Source organism: Phyllobates terribilis, unplaced genomic scaffold (genome assembly GCF_046119375.1).
Source record: "Phyllobates terribilis strain yellow unplaced genomic scaffold, ASM4611937v1 Scaffold_4__5_contigs__length_816908805, whole genome shotgun sequence".
NCBI classification, from domain to species: Eukaryota; Metazoa; Chordata; class Amphibia; order Anura; family Dendrobatidae; genus Phyllobates; species Phyllobates terribilis.
In genome coordinates, this window is record NW_027362764.1 from 718600776 (window position 1) to 718619685 (window position 18910).

General features: G+C 45.1%; 1 protein-coding gene across 2 annotated transcripts in view; it reads right to left on the minus strand.

Annotated features, from left to right (window-relative positions):
* The window catches only part of DPYS (dihydropyrimidinase), a 139491-nt gene that overhangs the window by 54570 nt on the left and 66011 nt on the right, over window positions 1–18910 (minus strand). For both annotated transcript variants that reach the window (XM_073679758.1, XM_073679757.1), the window contains exons 2-4: window positions 8449–8607; window positions 7795–7974; window positions 7261–7450 (exon numbers count right to left, since the gene is read on the minus strand). In XM_073679758.1, coding sequence (XP_073535859.1) covers window positions 7261–7450; window positions 7795–7974; window positions 8449–8607 — 529 coding nt within the window. The remainder of the gene's footprint in view (window positions 1–7260; window positions 7451–7794; window positions 7975–8448; window positions 8608–18910) is intronic.

Genomic DNA, 18910 nt, shown 5'->3' on the forward strand with positions numbered 1-18910 from the left:
GAGTCTTCATTATCTGGGTGGAGTGGTCATTATTTGCATGGAGTTATCATTTTCTGGGGGGAGTTGTCATTATCTGGATGGAATTGTCATTATCTGGATGGAGTATTCATTATCTAGGTGTAGTGGTCATTATCTGAGGGGAGTTGTCGTTATCTGGATGGAGTTGTAATTATCTGGATGGAGTTGTCATTATTTGGGGGGAATTGTCATTGTCTGGGTGGAGTTGTCATTTTCTGGGTGGAGTTGTCATTATCTGGGGGAGTTGTCATTATCTGGATGGAGTGGTCATTATCTGGGTAGAGTTGTCATTATCTGGGTGGAGTGGTCATTATCTGGATGGAGTGGTCATTATCTGGATGGAGTGGTCATTATCTGGATGGAGTTATTTTCTCGGGCGAGTTGTCATTATCTTGATGGAGTGATCATTATCCGGGTGGAGTTTTCATTATCTGGGTGGAGTGGTCATTATCTGGATGGAGTGGTCATTATCTGGATGGAGTTATCATTTTCTAGGGGGAGTTATCATTTTCTAGGGGGAGTTGTCATTATCTGGATGGAGTTTTCATTATCTGGATGGAGTTGTCATTATCTGGGTGGAGTTGTCATTATCTGGGTGGAGTTGTCATTATCTGGGTGGAGTTGTCATTATCTGGGTGGAGTTGTCATTATCTGGGTGGAGTTGTCATTATCTGGGTGGAGTGGTCATTATCTGGGTGGAGTGGTCATTATCTGGATGTAGTGGTCATTATCTAGGTGGAGTGGTCATTATCTGCGTGGAGTGGTCATTATCTGGGTGGAGTTGTCATTATCTGGATGTAGTTGTCATTATCTGGATGGAGTGGTCATTATCTGGATGGAGTGGTCATTATCTGGATGGAATATTCATTATCTGGGTGGAGTGGTCATTATCTGGGTGGAGTGGTCATTATCTGGGGGGAGTTGTCATTATCTGGGGGGAGTTGTCATTATCTGGATGGAGTAGTTATTATCTGGGGGGAGTAGTCATTATCTGGATGGAGTAGTCATTATCTGGGTGGAGTGGTCATTATCTGGGTGGAGTGGTCATTATCTGGGTGGAGTGGTCATTATCTGGGGGGAGTTGCCATTATCTGGATGGAGTGGTCATTATCTGGGTGGAGTGGTCATTATCTGGATGGAGTGGTCATTATCTGGATGGAGTTGTCATTATCTCGACGGAGTTGTCATTATCTCGACGGAGTTGTCATTATCTCGACGGAGTTGTCATTATCTCGATGGAGTTGGCATTATCTCGATGGAGTTGTCATTACCTGAGGGGAGTTGTCATTACCTGGATGGAGTGGTCATTATCTGGATGGGGTGGTCATTATCTGGATGGGGTGGTCATTATCTGGATGGAGTGGTCATTATCTGGGTGGAGTGGTCATTATTTGGGTGGGTTTGTCATTATCTGGATGGAGTGGTCATTATCTGGATGGAGTGGTCATTATCTGGATGAAGCATTCATTATCTAGGTGTAGTGGTCATTATCTGAGGGGAGTTGTCGTTATCTGGATGGAGTTGTAATTATCTGGATGGAGTTGTCATTATTTGGGGGGAATTGTCATTGTCTGGGTGGAGTTGTCATTTTCTGGGTGGAGTTGTCATTATCTGGGGGAGTTGTCATTATCTGGATGGAGTGGTCATTATCTGGGTAGAGTTGTCATTATCTGGGTGGAGTGGTCATTATCTGGATGGAGTGGTCATTATCTGGATGGAGTGGTCATTATCTGGATGGAGTGGTCATTATCTGGATGGAGTGGTCATTATCTGGATGGAGTTATCATTATCTGGATGGAGTTATTTTCTAGGGGGAGTTGTCATTATCTGGATGGAGTTTTCATTATCTGGATGGAGTTGTCATTATCTGGGTGGAGTGGTCATTATCTGGGTGGAGTGGTCATTATCTGGGTGGAGTGGTCATTATCTGGGTGGAGTGGTCATTATCTGGATGGAGTGGTCATTATCTGGATGGAGTGGTCATTATCTGGATGGAGTTGTCATTATGTGGGTGGAGTAGTCATTATCTGGGGGGAGTAGTCATTATCTGGGGGGAGTAGTCATTATCTGGATGGAGTAGTCATTATCTGGATGGAGTGGTCATTATCTGGGTGGAGTTGTCATTATCTGGATGGAGTGGTCATTATCTGGATGGAGTTATTATCTGGATGGTATTATTATCTAGGGGGAGTTGTGATTATCTGGATGGAGTTGTCATTATCTGGGGGGAGTTGTCATTATCTGGATAAATTTGTCATCATCTGGGTGGAGTGGTCATTATCTGGGTGGAGTGGTCATTATCTGAATGGAGTGGTCATTATCTGGGTGGAGTCATCATTATCTGGGTGGAGTCATCATTATCTGGGTGCAGTCGTCATTATCTGGATGGAGTGGTTATTATCTGGATGGAGTGGTTATTATCTGGATGGAGTTGTCATTATCTTGGAGGAATTGTCATTATATTGATGGAGTGGTCATTATCTGGGTGGAGTCTTCATTATCTGGGTGGAGTCTTCATTATCTGGGTGGAGTGGTCATTATTTTCATGGAGTTATCATTTTCTGGGGGGAGTTGTCATTATCTGGATGGAATTGTCATTATCTGGATGGAATATTCATTATCTGGGTGGAGTGGTCATTATCTGGGTGTCATTATCTGGATGGAATTGTCATTATCTGGATGGAATATTCATTATCTGGGTGGAGTGGTCATTATCTGGGTGGAGTGGTCATTATCTGGATGGAGTGGTTATTATCTGGATGGAGTGGTTATTATCTGGATGGAGTTGTCATTATCTTGTAGGAATTGTCATTATATTGATGGAGTGGTCATTATCTGGGTGGAGTCTTCATTATCTGGGTGGAGTCTTCATTATCTGGGTGGAGTGGTCATTATTTTCATGGAGTTATCATTTTCTGGGGGGAGTTGTCATTATCTGGATGGAATTGTCATTATCTGGATGGAGTATTCATTATCTAGGTGTAGTGGTCATTATCTGAGGGGAGTTGTCGTTATCTGGATGGAGTTGTAATTATCTGGATGGAGTTGTCATTATTCGGGGGGAATTGTCATTGTCTGGATGGAGTGGTCATTATCTGGGTAGAGTTGTCATTATCTGGGTGGAGTGGTCATTATCTGGATGGAGTGGTCATTATCTGGATGGAGTGGTCATTATCTGGATGGAGTTATTTTCTCGGGTGAGTTGTCATTATCTTGATGGAGTGATCATTATCCGGGTGGAGTTTTCATTATCTGGGTGGAGTGGTCATTATCTGGATGGAGTGGTCATTATCTGGATGGAGTTATCATTTTCTAGGGGGAGTTATCATTTTCTAGGGGGAGTTGTCATTATCTGGGTGGAGTGGTCATTATCTGGATGGAGTTATCATTTTCTAGGGGGAGTTATCATTTTCTAGGGGGAGTTGTCATTATCTGGGTGGAGTTGTCATTATCTGGGTGGAGTTGTCATTATCTGGGTGGAGTGGTCATTATCTGGGTGGAGTGGTCATTATCTGGATGTAGTGGTCATTATCTGCGTGGAGTGGTCATTATCTGCGTGGAGTGGTCATTATCTGGGTGGAGTTGTCATTATCTGGATGTAGTGGTCATTATCTGGATGGAGTGGTCATTATCTGGATGGAGTGGTCATTATCTGGATGGAATATTCATTATCTGGTGGAGTGGTCATTATCTGGGTGGAGTGGTCATTATCTGGGGGGAGTTGTCATTATCTGGATGGAGTAGTTATTATCTGGGGGGAGTAGTCATTATCTGGATGGAGTAGTCATTATCTGGGTGGAGTGGTCATTATCTGGATGTAGTGGTCATTATCTGCGTGGAGTGGTCATTATCTGGGTGGAGTTGTCATTATCTGGATGTAGTGGTCATTATCTGGATGGAGTGGTCATTATCTGGATGGAGTGGTCATTATCTGGATGGAATATTCATTATCTGGGTGGAGTGGTCATTATCTGGGTGGAGTGGTCATTATCTGGGGGCAGTTGTCATTATCTGGGGGGAGTTGTCATTATCTGGATGGAGTAGTTATTATCTGGGGGGAGTAGTCATTATCTGGGTGGAGTGGTCATTATCTGGGTGGAGTTGTCATTATCTGGGGGGAGTTGCCATTATCTGGGTGGAGTGGTCATTATCTGGGTGGAGTGGTCATTATCTGGATGGAGTTGTCATTATCTGGATGGAGTTGTCATTATCTGGATGGAGTTGTCATTATCTGGATGGAGTTGTCATTATCTCGACGGAGTTGTCATTATCTCGATGGAGTTGGCATTATCTCGATGGAGTTGTCATTACCTGAGGGGAGTTGTCATTACCTGGATGGAGTGGTCATTGTCTGGATGGGGTGGTCATTATCTGGATGGAGTGGTCATTATCTGGTTGGAGTGGTCATTATTTGGGTGGGTTTATCATTATCTGGATGGAGTGGTCATTATCTGGATGGAGTGGTCATTATCTGGATGAAGAATTCATTATCTGGGTGGAGTGGTCATTATCTGGGTGGAGTGGTCATTATCTGGGTGGAGTTGTCATTATCTCGGGGGAGTTGTCTTTATCTGGGGGGAGTTGTCATTATCTGGGGGGAGTTGTCATAATCTGGGGGGAGTTGTCATTATCTGGGGGGAGTTGTCATTATCTGGGGGTGTTGTCATTATCTGGATGGAGTGGTCATTATCTGGGTGGAGTGGTCATTATCTGGGTGGAGTTGTCATTATCTGGATGGAATGGTCATTATATGGATGAAGCATTCATTATCTGAATAGAGTTGTCATTATCTTGGTGGAGTTGTCATTATCTGGGGGGAGTTGTCATTATCAGGATACAGTGGTCATTTTCTGGATGGAGTGGTCATTATCTGGATGGAGTTATCATTATCTGGATGGAGTTATCATTATCTGGGGGGAGTTGTCATTATCTGGGGGGAGTTGTCATTATCTGGGGGGAGTTGTCATTATCTGGGGGGAGTTGTCATTATCTGGGGGGAGTTGTCATTATCTGGGGGGAGTTGTCATTATCTGGGGGGGGTTGTCATTATCTGGGGGGAGTTGTCATTATCTGGGGGGAGTTGTCATTATCTGGGGGGAGTCGTCATTATCTGAGTGGAGTTGTCATTATCTGCATAAAGTTGTCATTATCTGGGGGGAGTTGTCATTATCTGGGTGGAGTTGTCATTATCTGGGTGGAGTTATTATCTGGATGGAGTTATAATTTTCTAGGGGAAGTTGTCATTATCTGGGGGGGGAGTTGTCGCTATCTGGGGGGAGTTGTCATTACCTGGATGGAGTGGTCATTATCTGGATGGAGTGGTCATTATCTGGGGGGAGTTGTCATTATGTGGATGGAGTTGTCATTATCTGGGTGGAGTTGTCATTATCTGGGTGGAGTTGTCATTATCTGGGTGGAGTTGTCATTATCTGGGTGAAGTTGTCATTACTTGGATGGAGTGGTCATTATCTGGATGGGGTGGTCATTATATGGATGGAGTGGTCATTATCAGGGGGGAGTTGTCATTATCTGGGGGGAGTTGTCATTATCTGGGGGGAGTTGTCATTATCTGGGGGGAGTTGTCATTATCTGGGGGGAGTTGTCATCTGGATGGAGTGGTCATTATCTGGATGAAGTGATCATTTTCTCTGAATGGAACTCTTATTTTAACTGGATGGAGTTTTCATTGTATGTGAACAGTTGTCCCTTTATGTGATTGGGGCTGACACTTTAGTACAATGTTTCCATAAGTCCATAACTAGTCAAACACATTACATAAGTGTCGGCTGATGGCTCATATGGCAGACAGCTATCTCTCCCAACTGTCCCATTGACAGGAAAGTTTGGCTCAGCTGACTGCTCATGTGTTTTCAATGAGGAATGAGGAAAGGGGAATAATCTGCTACCAGATGGTTTGGGCATTATAAAATTCCAGTTCTAAAATTCCAACTGCCCGATCATTACTTTTCTGACTGAAGGGAAAGTAGAGAGTCCCCCATACACATTAGACTGTCGCTCACTCCTGCTGATATCGGCAGGTTCATTTGACTTTTATTCTTATAGAGAGTTATGGTTCTGTTAGATGTAAAGTCTCCAGAGAGGTTCTGCAGGTAGTGTAATGGCTTTTCACATTATTCTGCTGATCAGAAGTAGTTTTCGGCATAGATAATGGAATTACTGCAGGGTTACATTTGGCCCTCGCTATGTAACACACATCAGTCATGTAGGATTATTTTAATGGCTTCTTGGCTACATCTGGAGATGTCTGCAGAGCTCTGGACAGAAGCCTGAGTGTAGAATGGAAATACTTGATGTCTATTGCATGCGGTGTATTTGTCAGTGACCCTATTGGTATTCTTAAAGGGACACAACAATGATCTCAGTGTGAGCAAAAGGCTGACAGGTAGCACTAGCTGTTGTTAAAGTAAACTCACTATAACTTTAGTGCCATACTTATTAATCAAAATGCCTCCCTCGTATTATATTGCCAACTTTTAGTACCCAGAATTGCAGGGATTTCTATCCTTTTCAGGACACTTGGTCTTAATTCCTTAGTTGTTAACAATGCAGCTGCTTTAGAGGAGGCAGAATTGCATAGATTTCCCACCTAGTAGTAAAATGGAGAAGACCAACCATGGTGGGGGGGCGGGTTATATTAAATCATACTTGTCAATTCAGTTACCCTTTCAAAATAAGCTGTCATGTGTGTGTACATGAGGAATAACACCATTTCCGGCCATTATATGACTTGTATCCTGCATGTCACTAGTTTTCCACTCTGAAGGGCTATCTCCAATTTTCAGTTTTCTCTGATCAAGGAGGTGGAGTTTAGCTGCTATGATGTCTCCTGTAAACAGAAACAGGGGGATTCCCGCTTTTTTCTCCATTTACACCATGTTCAAAAGTAACATCAACAGCATGGAGCACATAATATGCAATACTGAGCTGTGTGGCTGTGAATCCAGCTCTGAGATAAGCTAAATCATGCACTAAGTGCAGCATGATCTGTCTGTCTCTGCTTCTTTTTTAGTAACTATTTGTAACCTGCCTCCTCACTGTTCCGGCATTCCATCTTGCTTTGACCAAGAAGGATTTAAATAAGTGGATGATCAGTTCAGAAGGCAGATTTCTATGATAAGTTATATTACAAAGGTTCTTATATTCTATTGTACTATTGATTTATGTAAAGTTTGTTAAAATGACAGTGACCATTTAACTATGCAATTAGGGTTGTAACATTACCGTCTCTCCTTGCATTGGCAATGACCTTGGCAGCAGATTTACTCATCACATGAACCACGTATAGAGGACAGTTGACAGAATTGGCGATAGTGATGGCTCTTTGTGTGGCTTCTGCCTCCACTTCCTCTGGTCGGCACAGCTCATGGCCTTCCGGTCCTGTGATTCCCAGGGACAGCATCTTCTTAGCACCCTTTAAAATATCAATTAAACAGACAATATATCTACGGCCAATGTAACTGAACAGACACTTTGATTGTGCATAATAGTAGCATATATAACACTTCTGCCATTGGAAACCAAAATGGTTAGATTGTGAGCTCCAACATTGATGGGAGCTTGTATGGATGATTATGAGCAGTATATGGTATTAATTACATTGTGGTGCTATGAATACAATTGGGAATACCTTAAAAAATATATATTTTTACCAAATTTCCAAATTTATATGCAATATCATAAATTGCCACTAGATGTCACTATTGTACAGGAGATGCAATAAACGTTTCCAACTGCCAGGGAAAGGATGAGACTGACCTCTGCAATAAGATCTCCATTCTCTGCATGGACCTGAGCGATGGCTCCAATCTCCTTACAGCAGGAAAAGGCCTGGAACAGCTCCATGTCATTAACCATGTAGAGATCCTTGTAGGCCATGAACATCTTGAAGGAATTGACTCCTTTATCTCTTGCAAGGAGTGCCATTTCCTCTTTTACCTGTAGACAATTATTTCAGGTAATGCAGTGCCATTTTTTGGGATATATAAAATGAATTGTGTAAAATCCCCAACATTACTTGCCTTCTTTGGAATGACAAGACATTGGAGTACCCCTAAAACCATGATAGAATATTTTATTTTATCAGAAGTTGTATAGTTTTTTTTTATCCATGGCTAATTCCATTGGTTTGTATTTAAGAAAAAAAAAAAAACTACCGTTTTGTGTACACAGCTCCTATGCAGAACTAGGTGACTCCACAGTTCGAGAATCAAAATAAACCTGTGCAGTCTGTTCCTGTTATATTCCTCTACATCTGTCCTTTACTACTTACACCCAATATATACTACTAAGAAGTAGGGGGATGATGGAGGGGATCTGATGCTACAGGATCAAACCGAATGCAGTAGTCTCCATTTGACTTGTAGGCAAAATACGATGATTTCCACTGTAGATACTAAGTATAATAATTACCTTTTTACTCCACCAAGTTACAGCCACGTGGAGAGAGTAATCGCAGCACACTTTAGGGTCGGCCCAGCTCCGCCACATGTCAAAGGCTTCAATCAGTGAGCAACCTTTCTTTGGAATGGCAAAGTCAATGATCATGGTGGTACCTCCGGCCACCGCAGCCTAAAACAATGAGAAGGGAATAACCATCAGGTGAAGATCAGACATTGAGGATACAGTGCACCAAATTTTCATACAGACCTATGCAGGGATGTACATAGAAATCATAGAGCCCCATAGCAAAAGTCCCCCTATTGTGCCCCTATTGAAGGCCCTTAGTGTTCCCACACACTCTAATGGCCCCCATTAACACTCCACACAGTATAATGCACCCCCACATACCTCTCCAGACAATATAATGGCCCCATGGCCCCCACACAACCTTCCACACAGTACAATGGCCCCCGCGCAACCCTCCACACAGTATAATGGCCCCCGCACAACCCTCCATACAGTTTAATGGCCCCCGCACAACCCTCTGCACAGTATAATGGCTTCCCATATAGCCTTCCAGAAAGTATAATGGCCCCCACACAAACCTCCACACAGTATAATGGCCCCCACACAACCCTCCACTCAGTATAATGGCCCCCACACAACCTTCCACACAGTATAATGGCCCCCACACAACCCTCCACTCAGTATAATGGCCCCCACACAACCTTCCACACAGTATAATGGCCCCCACACAACCCTCCACTCAGTATAATGGCCCCCACACAACCTTCCACACAGTATAATGGCCCCCACACAACCCTCCACTCAGTATAATTTCCCACACACAATATAATGCTTCCCACAACACCCCACACAGTACAATGACCCCCATAGCACTCCAGTAGTATGATGGCCTCCACATAGTATAATAACTCCACAAATAGCCCTCCACATAGTATGATGGCTCCATAAATATTCCTCCACATAGTATGATGGCCCCATCAATAGTCAGCCACATAGTATTATGGCCCACAAATAGCCCTCCACATAGTATGATGGCCCCATAAATACTTTTCCACTTAGTAAGATGACCCCACAAATAGCCCTCCACATAGTATGATGGCCCCACAAAGTACTCATTGATTAAAAAATAAAATAAAACCCTCACCTTTCCCTGTTCCCCCACTTCTCGTCACAGCAGTCGCAGTGTAATGATGTCATCGTGCCCGCTAAGCCGAGACGTCAAATGCACAGGTAGAATGACGGAGGAGGGAGCATCAGCTGACGGCTCCCTCCTCCATCATTCCTTTCAGCAGTATCTGCATCCAGGATGCGGATACAGCTGAAAGTCAAATGGGGGGGCCCGGTGCTGAAGCGGCCGCCTTGTCTGCTGCTATAAGCGGTACACCACAGGATTTATGATAACTTTAAGAATCTGGTTGGCCTAAAGATACTTTTTATGTATGTACCCCATTATTTTCAGAGTGTTTTTTTTATGGTTATGGACCCAGGTGTCAAGCCGGGTCCAGGTGTAAAGAATAACTGTTGTTTTATTTTTTATTACGTAAAAATAAGCAACTTTGTACTATATTTTATCAGAGAAATCTGCTTCTTATCAAAAATTATTATTCTTATCAAATTTCTCAATTCTGAGGTAAAATCTGTATTCACTGAAGACAGACTGTCCCATTACAGAGATAGATGGCAGCTCCTATGGATACACTTATAAGAGGGGGAGGAGCTGTGCTTCTAGCTCCTCCCCTCCCCTCTACATAGAATCTTATCAGCACCAACTGTCATCTCAAATGTCTTCACTGAATACAGATTTTACCTCAGAATTAAGAATTTTGATAATAACTGAACAATTCTGGCAGAGAAAGAATCAGATTTCTCTGATAAGATCTATTACAAAGTTGCTTTTCTTCATGTGTATTATTGATTTATGAAATAAAAATTAAGACGACCGTTACGCTTTAACCCCCTCACCTCCAGGTGATTTTATGTTTATTTTTTTTGCTTTTGTTTTTTTCCTCCCCTCCTTCCAAGAGCCATAACTTTTCTATTATTCTGTCAATATAGCGGGACGACTTTTGAATGACATCATTAATTTTATCATGTCATGCACTGGAAAGCGGGAAAAAAATTTCAAGTAAGGTGAAATTGCAAAAAAAAAGGGCAATTCCACAATTTTTTTTTTCTTTACCATGTTCACTGTATGTTAAAGCTAAGCTGGTAATATGATTTTCCAGGTCAGTACGATTACGCAGATACCAAACATGTATAGTTTTCTTTTATTTAAGTGGTTAAAAAAGAATGAAAGAATTGTGGGGGTTTTTTTTTGTTGCCTCAACTCCACAAAAAAAAGTAAATTTAGAAGCTATCAAAATATTAAATATAAGCCAAAATGGTATCAATTAAAACGTCAGCTCACCATGTAAGAAAACAAGGTCTTGGAAAATGCTGACATTTCAAAACATTTTTGTATTAATTTTGATTTTTTTTTTCACTACTTAAAAAAAAAAAAAAATGTAAGTTTTGTTTTTCTGTAATCGTAAGGCCCTGAAGAATCATGTTGACAAGTCATTTTTCTTCCCATACGATGAATACAGTAAAAAACAAAACCCCAAAAAATTGCAGTTTTTTCGCATTTTCACCGCACTTTGATTTTTTGTTCCCAGTTTTTAATACATTATATGGTAAAATTCATTCAAATCTACAACTCATCCCACAAAAAAAAAAATCAAGCTCCTGTACGTCGGTGGAAAAACAAAACAGTTATAGTTCTTGGGAGAAAGGGAGGAAAAAACAAAAGTGCAAAAATTACCATGTCGGGAAAGGGTTAATTATTATTTCTATTATATTTTGCAGCTTTCTAATATGTTTCGGGTTTTCTGTTCGCTCTCGGTAGCTGAAAACGTTTTTGTTAAAAATCCAGCAACATTTAGTGACTTTTAAACAATACAATGCGCAGATATTGTGCAGAAGTCATGTTGACCAATAACACAGTAATGCCGGACCTCATTACTATAGAGGAATAATTATAATGGCAGTATGGTGGCTCAGTGGTTAGCACTGTAGCTTTGCAGTGCTGGGGTCCTGGCTTCAAATCCCACAAGGGACAACATCTGCAAGGAGTTTGTATGTTCTCCCCATGTTTGCGTGGGTTTCCTCCGGGTTCTCCAGTTTCCTCCACACTCCAAAGATTGTGAGCCCCACTGGGGACAGTGATGATGATGTTTGTAAAGAGCTGTGGAACTATGAAATATATTTATTTTATTTATATATTTTCTGAAAACGCACTATTGTATTTTCTTTTATAGTCATTCTATCTTTAAAAGTTGCAATTCTATCATTACTGTATGCAATATATGAATTTGCGAGTAGATGGCAGAGTTAGCTGTACAATATTTGAGCCACTGAATGTGGAAAATTTCTGTTCCAGAGATATTTAGTACTAGATGGTGGCCCGATTCTAACGCATCGGGTATTCTAGAATAGGTATGCGGCCGACCGGGCGCAAGCAGCAGAGCGGTGTTTACATTTGGCGCCAAAATCGCTGATTGGTCGCGGTTGCCAGCCTCGACCAATCAGCAAAGCGGTGTTAAAATTTGGCGCCTATATCGCAGATAGGTCACGGCCTGCGGTCGCGACCAATCAGCAGAGCGGTATTTAAATTTGGCACCAATAATGCTGGTTATTCGTGACCGGTAACCGCGACCAATGAGCAGAGCGTTGTTTAAATATGGCGCCAATATCGATGATTGGTCGCGGCCGGCCACCGCGACCAATCAGCAGAGCGGGGTTTACATTTGGTGCCAAAATCGCTGATTGGTCACGCCCGGCGGTAGCGACCAATCAGCAGAGCGGGGTTTAAATTTTGCGCCAATACTGCTGATTATTCGCGGCCGGCGACTGCGACCAATTAGCAGAGCATTGTTTAAATTTGGTGCCAATCTCGCTGATTGGTCGCGGACGGCAGACGTGACAAATCAGCAGAGCGTTGTTTAAATTTGGCGCCAATCTCGCTGATTGGTCACGGCTGGCGTCCGCGACCAATCAGCAGAGCGTTGTTTAAATTTTGCGCCAAAATCGCTGATTGGTCGCTACCGCCAGCCGCGACCAATCAGCGATTTTGGCGCAAAATTTAAACAACGCTCTGCTGATTGGTCGCGGACGCCAGCCGCGACCAATCAGCAGAGCGGGGTTTCAATTTGCCGCCCATATCGATGATTGGTCGGGGCCGGCGGCCGCAACCAATCAGCGTCGTATTAGTGAGGACCGGGGAGCGGCGCTGCCTGTGCGGGTACTTCCGCTGCGAGCAGCTGGGAGATGAGCGGCTGCTCGCAGCAGAAGCATCCCGACCGACGGCGCCGCTCCTCGGTCCTCCGTTCACACTTGCCGTCGGGAGATCATAGCGCTGTTTAAATTAGGCGCCAATCTCGCTGATTGGTCGCGGTCGGCCGCAACCAATCAGCAGAGCGTTGTTTAAATCTGGCGTCCGCGACCAATCAGCAGAGCGTTGTTTAAATTTTGTGCCAATCTCGCTGATTGGTCGCGGCTGCCCTCCGCGACCAATCAGCAGAGCGCTGTTTAAATTTGACGCCAATCTCGATGATTGGTCGCGTCTGGCGTCCGCGACCAATCAGCAGAGCGTTGTTTAAATTTGGCGCCAAGCTCGCTGATTGGTCGCGGCTGGCATCCGCGACCAATCACCACAGCAGTGTTTAAATGTGGCGGCAAGATCGGTGATTGGTCGCGGCCGCTATTTAAATGTGGCGCCCAAATCGGTGATTGGTCGCGGGCAGCGGCCGCAACCAATCAGCAGAGCGGTGTTTAACTTTAGCGCCAAGATCACTGATTGGTCGCGGGCGGAGAGCGCGACCAATCAGCGAATCGTATTGGTGAGGACCGGGGAGCGCCGCTGCCTGTGCGGATACTTCCACTGCGAGAAGCCAGGACATGAGCGACTGCTCGCAGCAGAAGTATCCCGACCAGCAGCGCCGCTCCCCGGTCCTCCGTTGACACGCTAGCCGCCGATGTCCCCACAGTATCCGCATGATGTTACAAAGGTACGGACATTTGTGTTAAAAATCGCTGATTGGTCGCTGGCGCTGCCCGCGACCAATCACCGATTTGGGCGCCAAATTTAAATATCGGCCGCTACCAATCACCGATTTTGTAACACCATGCGGATACTGTGGGGACATCAGCGGCTACCGTGTCAAGGGAGGACCAGGGAGCGGCGCTGCGGGTCGGGATACTTCTGCTGTGAGCGCCCGCTCATGTCCCGGGTTCTCGCAGCGGAAGTATCCGCACAGGCAGCGCCGCTGACATCCATGCGCCTAGGGTGTGAAGGGAGGACCGGGGAGCGGTGCTGACATCCAATTGGTCGCGGTCGCTATTTAAATGTGCCGCACAAATCGATGATTGGTCGCGGTCTTGGCCCGCGACCAATCACTGATCTTGCCGCAAAAGTTAAACACTACTGTGCTGATTGGTGGCGGACGCTGCCCGCGACCAATCACCGATTTGGGCGCCAAATTTAAATATCGGCCGCGACCAATCACCGATCTTGGCTCCACATTTAAACACCGCTGGGTATGACAGGCAAACAAAAACACATAGAAACACATAGAAAACACCTTCAAAGGTGTCCAAAACCTGACAAACTGCTCAGAAGACACAACTAACACATGGAAAAGTGACAAGTGACAAGTACATATAGTTATGCGAAAAGAAAAGAGGTGGAGGAGTAAAAGGAGGGGGAGACACAGATATAGGCATGTCATGCCCTTCTAAAACCAAAAAAGTGCGAAGCCGACACGGCCAGTCCGTTCCTGCCCGTGCCACCTCCGTGTCGCCGGCTTTGTGCCAGAGCTGCCGTGGACCGTGACGGCCAGCCCCCCTCTCCCAATACTGGTGCCTGTCCGCTGGTGGGTCAAGCGAGCCCCCCTGTGGTGGAGGCAGGTCTAAGCTTTTTAATTTAAATTGTCTCTCTAATTTGAATGAATACACTTTAAATCCTTTTACAATGATCTATTGGAGGGCAAGTCTCATTCCAGCTCCATTAGCGTCCACTAAAGCTGCTGCAGTAAAAAAGCTTTTATAAGGATCGAGCTCGGCTGTCCACCTCAAGGCGTCCTACCGCCAGTCCCAGCCCCTATGCCTTGGGGTGCCTCCTGATGCTCTTCACTGAGTATCCCAGGGTCCCGAAGCATTTCCTTTGAAAAAATTAAGTGTCCAAACTACAGGTGGTGTAGCTTGCTTAACAGCTGGGATAATCCGCTGACTAGAAGACACTGCTACTAGGCACAAAGTATTTCCTGGGCTAGATGCAGTTAAAAATTTGTAATTAGATACTCTCGTTGGATGCTGAGAAAGCATTCCATAGAGTCTCCTGGCACGCCATATATTATTCTCTTAAAAAGCTTGTGGTAGGGGTCTAGGGGACCCTTTTATAGCCAAAATCACGGCCCTGTATCGCAATACGTCACCTAGGCTGAAGATAAATGGAACTGTAGCACCCCGAGGGCTCGGTTGCTACAGAGGTATTGCACCTCACCCAGAGGTGTGATATCTCACTCTCAGGTAAGGATGGAGTGTGGATCAGGACCCCGACACCGGCATGCATTACACCACATTGCGGTGGGGCAGGGCGACCAATATGCCCCTGAGATGGGCACGACAGTCCCTGTCCCTGGCTGGAGTGGGGGGAGGGAACACGGAGGAAGGGGAACCCTGTAGTGCAGGAGCAGGGAGGAAGCAATTCCTGGGTGCATTGAGAAGGGAGTATAAAAGGTGGGCACCATCTTAGTTCAGTGCAGAGAAGTCTGAGCAGAAGTGACAGGGAGCAGGGGCTCTGCATGAGCTCTGCTCCGGAGGCGGGCCTAGTAACAGAGGCCCAGGCCTGGAAGAGGAGCGGAGAAGGCTCCAGGAACGAGGAACGAAGGGATCCCAGGGGTGCGGACGGGCGAGTCGCCACCGCACGCCCGAATCCACCCGTGTGGAGGGGTCAGGCCAAAGGGGGAGACCGGTCCCCGAAACTAGTGGAGGCGGGAAACGACCCTCAGCTAGAAACCGGAGGCTGTGACATTTTATGTGGCGCAGCCCCTCGCTACACCCGCTAGGAAGGCACCACATAGGGTCAGGGAAACTGGCGCCAAGTTTACCAAGAGGAGGCCCGAGGCAGCTGGACAGAAGCGTTGGTAAGAAAGGCCAGACAAAGGACACACAAAGGGGGTCTTGTGAAGCGCTCCAAAGTTATCTGGGAGTTGTCTGAGCCCCTCACCTGGTGAGCACAGTACGACGTGGGCAGCCGTTACCTGCAGACGTGGTCTGGATAATAAGAACTGTGAGTAAAGGCCCTGGACTGCATCACTGACTCCGTGTCGTTACTGCTGCTGCCCTGCACCATCACCCCCATCCTCCGCATACACTGCCCTGAGGCTATACTCCTCCCGTGGGGAGTTATACTACGCTCTGCTGCACCCACAACACCAGCCTCAGCGGTCTGCCCTGCAGCGGCGATTCACTCTGACCGCAATCCACTGGTGGCGTAGTCGGACATTTAAACATCAAAACCACATAAATAGTTCCGCCACTGGTTTGACCGCCCTGAGCCACGGAACCGGGTCGCCGCCACGGAGACTACAACCACCAGCATCCACCAAAAAGGGTCCGGCTCCGGGTGTCCCAAGGCCCAGGGGGCGCGTCAGAACATTTTCATCACCTTTCATAATCACCAATGGGACAAGGCAGGGATGTCCTGTGTCCCCTCTCTTATACATCCTAGTGACGGAGCACCTGCTCTCATCAATTCGCCATAACCCCAATATTAGGTGGATTGAGGTGGGAGGCACCGAGAACAAGTGCTCTGCATTTGCTGATGATGTCTTAGTATATATCACTCAATCACATATATCCATCCCTGCTGTTATGGCTGAAATAGATCACTTTGTTACATGGTCAAATTTTAAAATCAATGCAGCGAAGTCTGAGGCCCTCGATGTCTCCCTCCCCAAATCCATACAGGATTCCATCCAGTCCAACTTTCCCTTTGCCTGGCCCTCACAGGGTATCAAATACTTAGGAATTCCTATTCATAGAGACCTCTCCCGTCTATGTTATCTTAATTTTGGGCCCTTTATTGAACAACTCCATACAGACCACGGTTGGCAAGTTAGAACTGTAAGATTCACTACGTGAACCACTGGTGTTTTGTGGAAAAGCACATGTACACTGTGTTCCAAATTATTATGCAAAAAGTGTTTAGGAGTGATAAGGGAAGAATTTGTTTGTTTGTCAGTTAAATTCATTGATGGTGATGTGTGTCAGGGCTCTTTATATCACTGTAAGCAATTGCAGACACCTGTGCTAATTAGTTTGGCAGGTGTGTCCAATGAAAGGCAAGACTACTTAAGAAGGCTGTCCCACATTATTAAGCAGCCTACATTTTCTGCCAAAATGGTAAAGAAAAAGGATGTGTCGGCTGCTGAGAAGCAACAAATTGTGGAGTGTTTAGGTCAAGGCATGACTACAATCAACATTGCCAAGACACTTCATCCTGATCATCGCACAATCAAGAAGTATGTAGCTGATTCACAGTACACACGTGTGCGTGCTGATAAGGGAAAATTGAGGACTCTTTCCTACAGGCAATTGCATCAGGTTAAAAGAGCAGCGGCAAAAAAGCCTTGTCATAGCAGCAGACAAGTTTTTGAAGCTGCTGGTGCCTCCAACGTCCCCCGAACAACAAGATGCAGGGTCCTTCAGAGGTTTGCTGCTGTGCGTAAGCCATCCTTCAGGCAGGAAGTCAGTTACATGCTTTACTGTGCAACATGTGCACGCTGCAGATATGGATATGTGGGTATAAAAGGTGGATGGTTGGTGTGCAGCATTACCCCTTGAAAAAGGTTTTCCTACCGAAACGTGCGTCGGGGTGACGGTAGCAGAGCCTGTTTGGTGGCCTTACCCAGGTACACAGCTATTTCAGCCTATTTATGATCTATTGTTTACATTACTTCTATCTGTATAAGCGTTTTAACCCCTTTTGTTGCTGGGTATTTTGATTGTGATGGGATATTATTGCATTGGGGGTATTATTTGGGAAAGGGTATTCTATAAGTGTGTATATATTTATTAATACATGTGACCCTGTTGCTGTCCCCCTTATAGTCCTATTTGCTATATAGGCTGACCTTTCGGGTGCTGTGTCACGGTTTTTAACATTGTTTTATCCATGTGGATCCAGCACTCTGTGTCCACTCTGTTGTCCGCATTTATCTCTGTAATTTGTGTTTACTACATGTGTTAATAAAGGAATTTTCTTACCTCTTTACCATTTTGAACTTGTGTGGCCATCTATTTGTTTCTCTGCTTCACAGAGGAACAAATCTCTCCTTCCCTTTACTGTTACAAGATGATGGCCCGTTCTTTTCATGAGTCTTACATGCAATAACATGGGTCCATTGGGATCGAATTTATCTTTACTGTGTTGTTTGCATTTGTGTTTCAGTCTTTCACTACAGGCAATTACGTCAGGTTAAAAGAGCAGCGGCAAAAAAGCTTTGTCATAGCAGCAGACAAGTTTTTGAAGCTGCTGGTGCCTCCAACGTCCCCCGAACAACAAGATGCAGGGCCCTTCAGAGGTTTGCAGCTGTGCGAAAGCCATCCTGTCGACCTCCTCTATCCACTGTACACAAGCAGAAACGGCTCCAGTGGGCCAAACATTACATGAAGACTGACTTCAAAACTGTTTTGTTCACCGATGAGTGCCGTGCAACGCTCGATGGTCCAGATGGATGGAGTGGAGGATGGCTGGTTGATGGACACCCCACGCAAACACAGCTACGGCGCCAACAAGGAGGAGGTGGAGTAATGTTTTGGGCTGGAATCATGGGGAGAGAGATTGTCGGCCCCTTTAGGATCCCTGAAGGGGTAAAGATGAACTCCATAATGTATGTGGAGTTTCTCAAACAGCACTTCCTGCCATGGTTCAAGAAGAAGAACCGTGTATTCCGCAGCAAGATCATTTTCATGCATGATAATGCACCGTCTCATGCTGCACATAACATATCTGCATCTCTGGCTGATATGGGCATAAAAGGGGACAAACTTATGGTGTGACCCCCATGCTCCCCTGACCTCAACCCCATTCAGAACCTCTGGAGCATCATCAAAAGGAGTGTCTATGATGGCGGGAGGCAGTTCACATCTAAGCAACAGCTCTGGGAGGGTATTCTGTCCTCATGCAAAACAATTGAAGCAGAAACCATCCAAAACCTGACAAATTCAATGGACGAGACAGTTCAGAAGCTCCTTTCGAACAAGGGGTCCTATGTGCAAATGTAACATCACCTAGAATAAAGTTTTGAGTTGACAACTTTTTGATTTCAGTTTCTAATAACCTGCTAATGCTTATAATTTCAAAAATTACCATTTTTTTGTCTTTATTAAAATGAAAAGGTTGATCGAAGAGTGTGGGGGATCT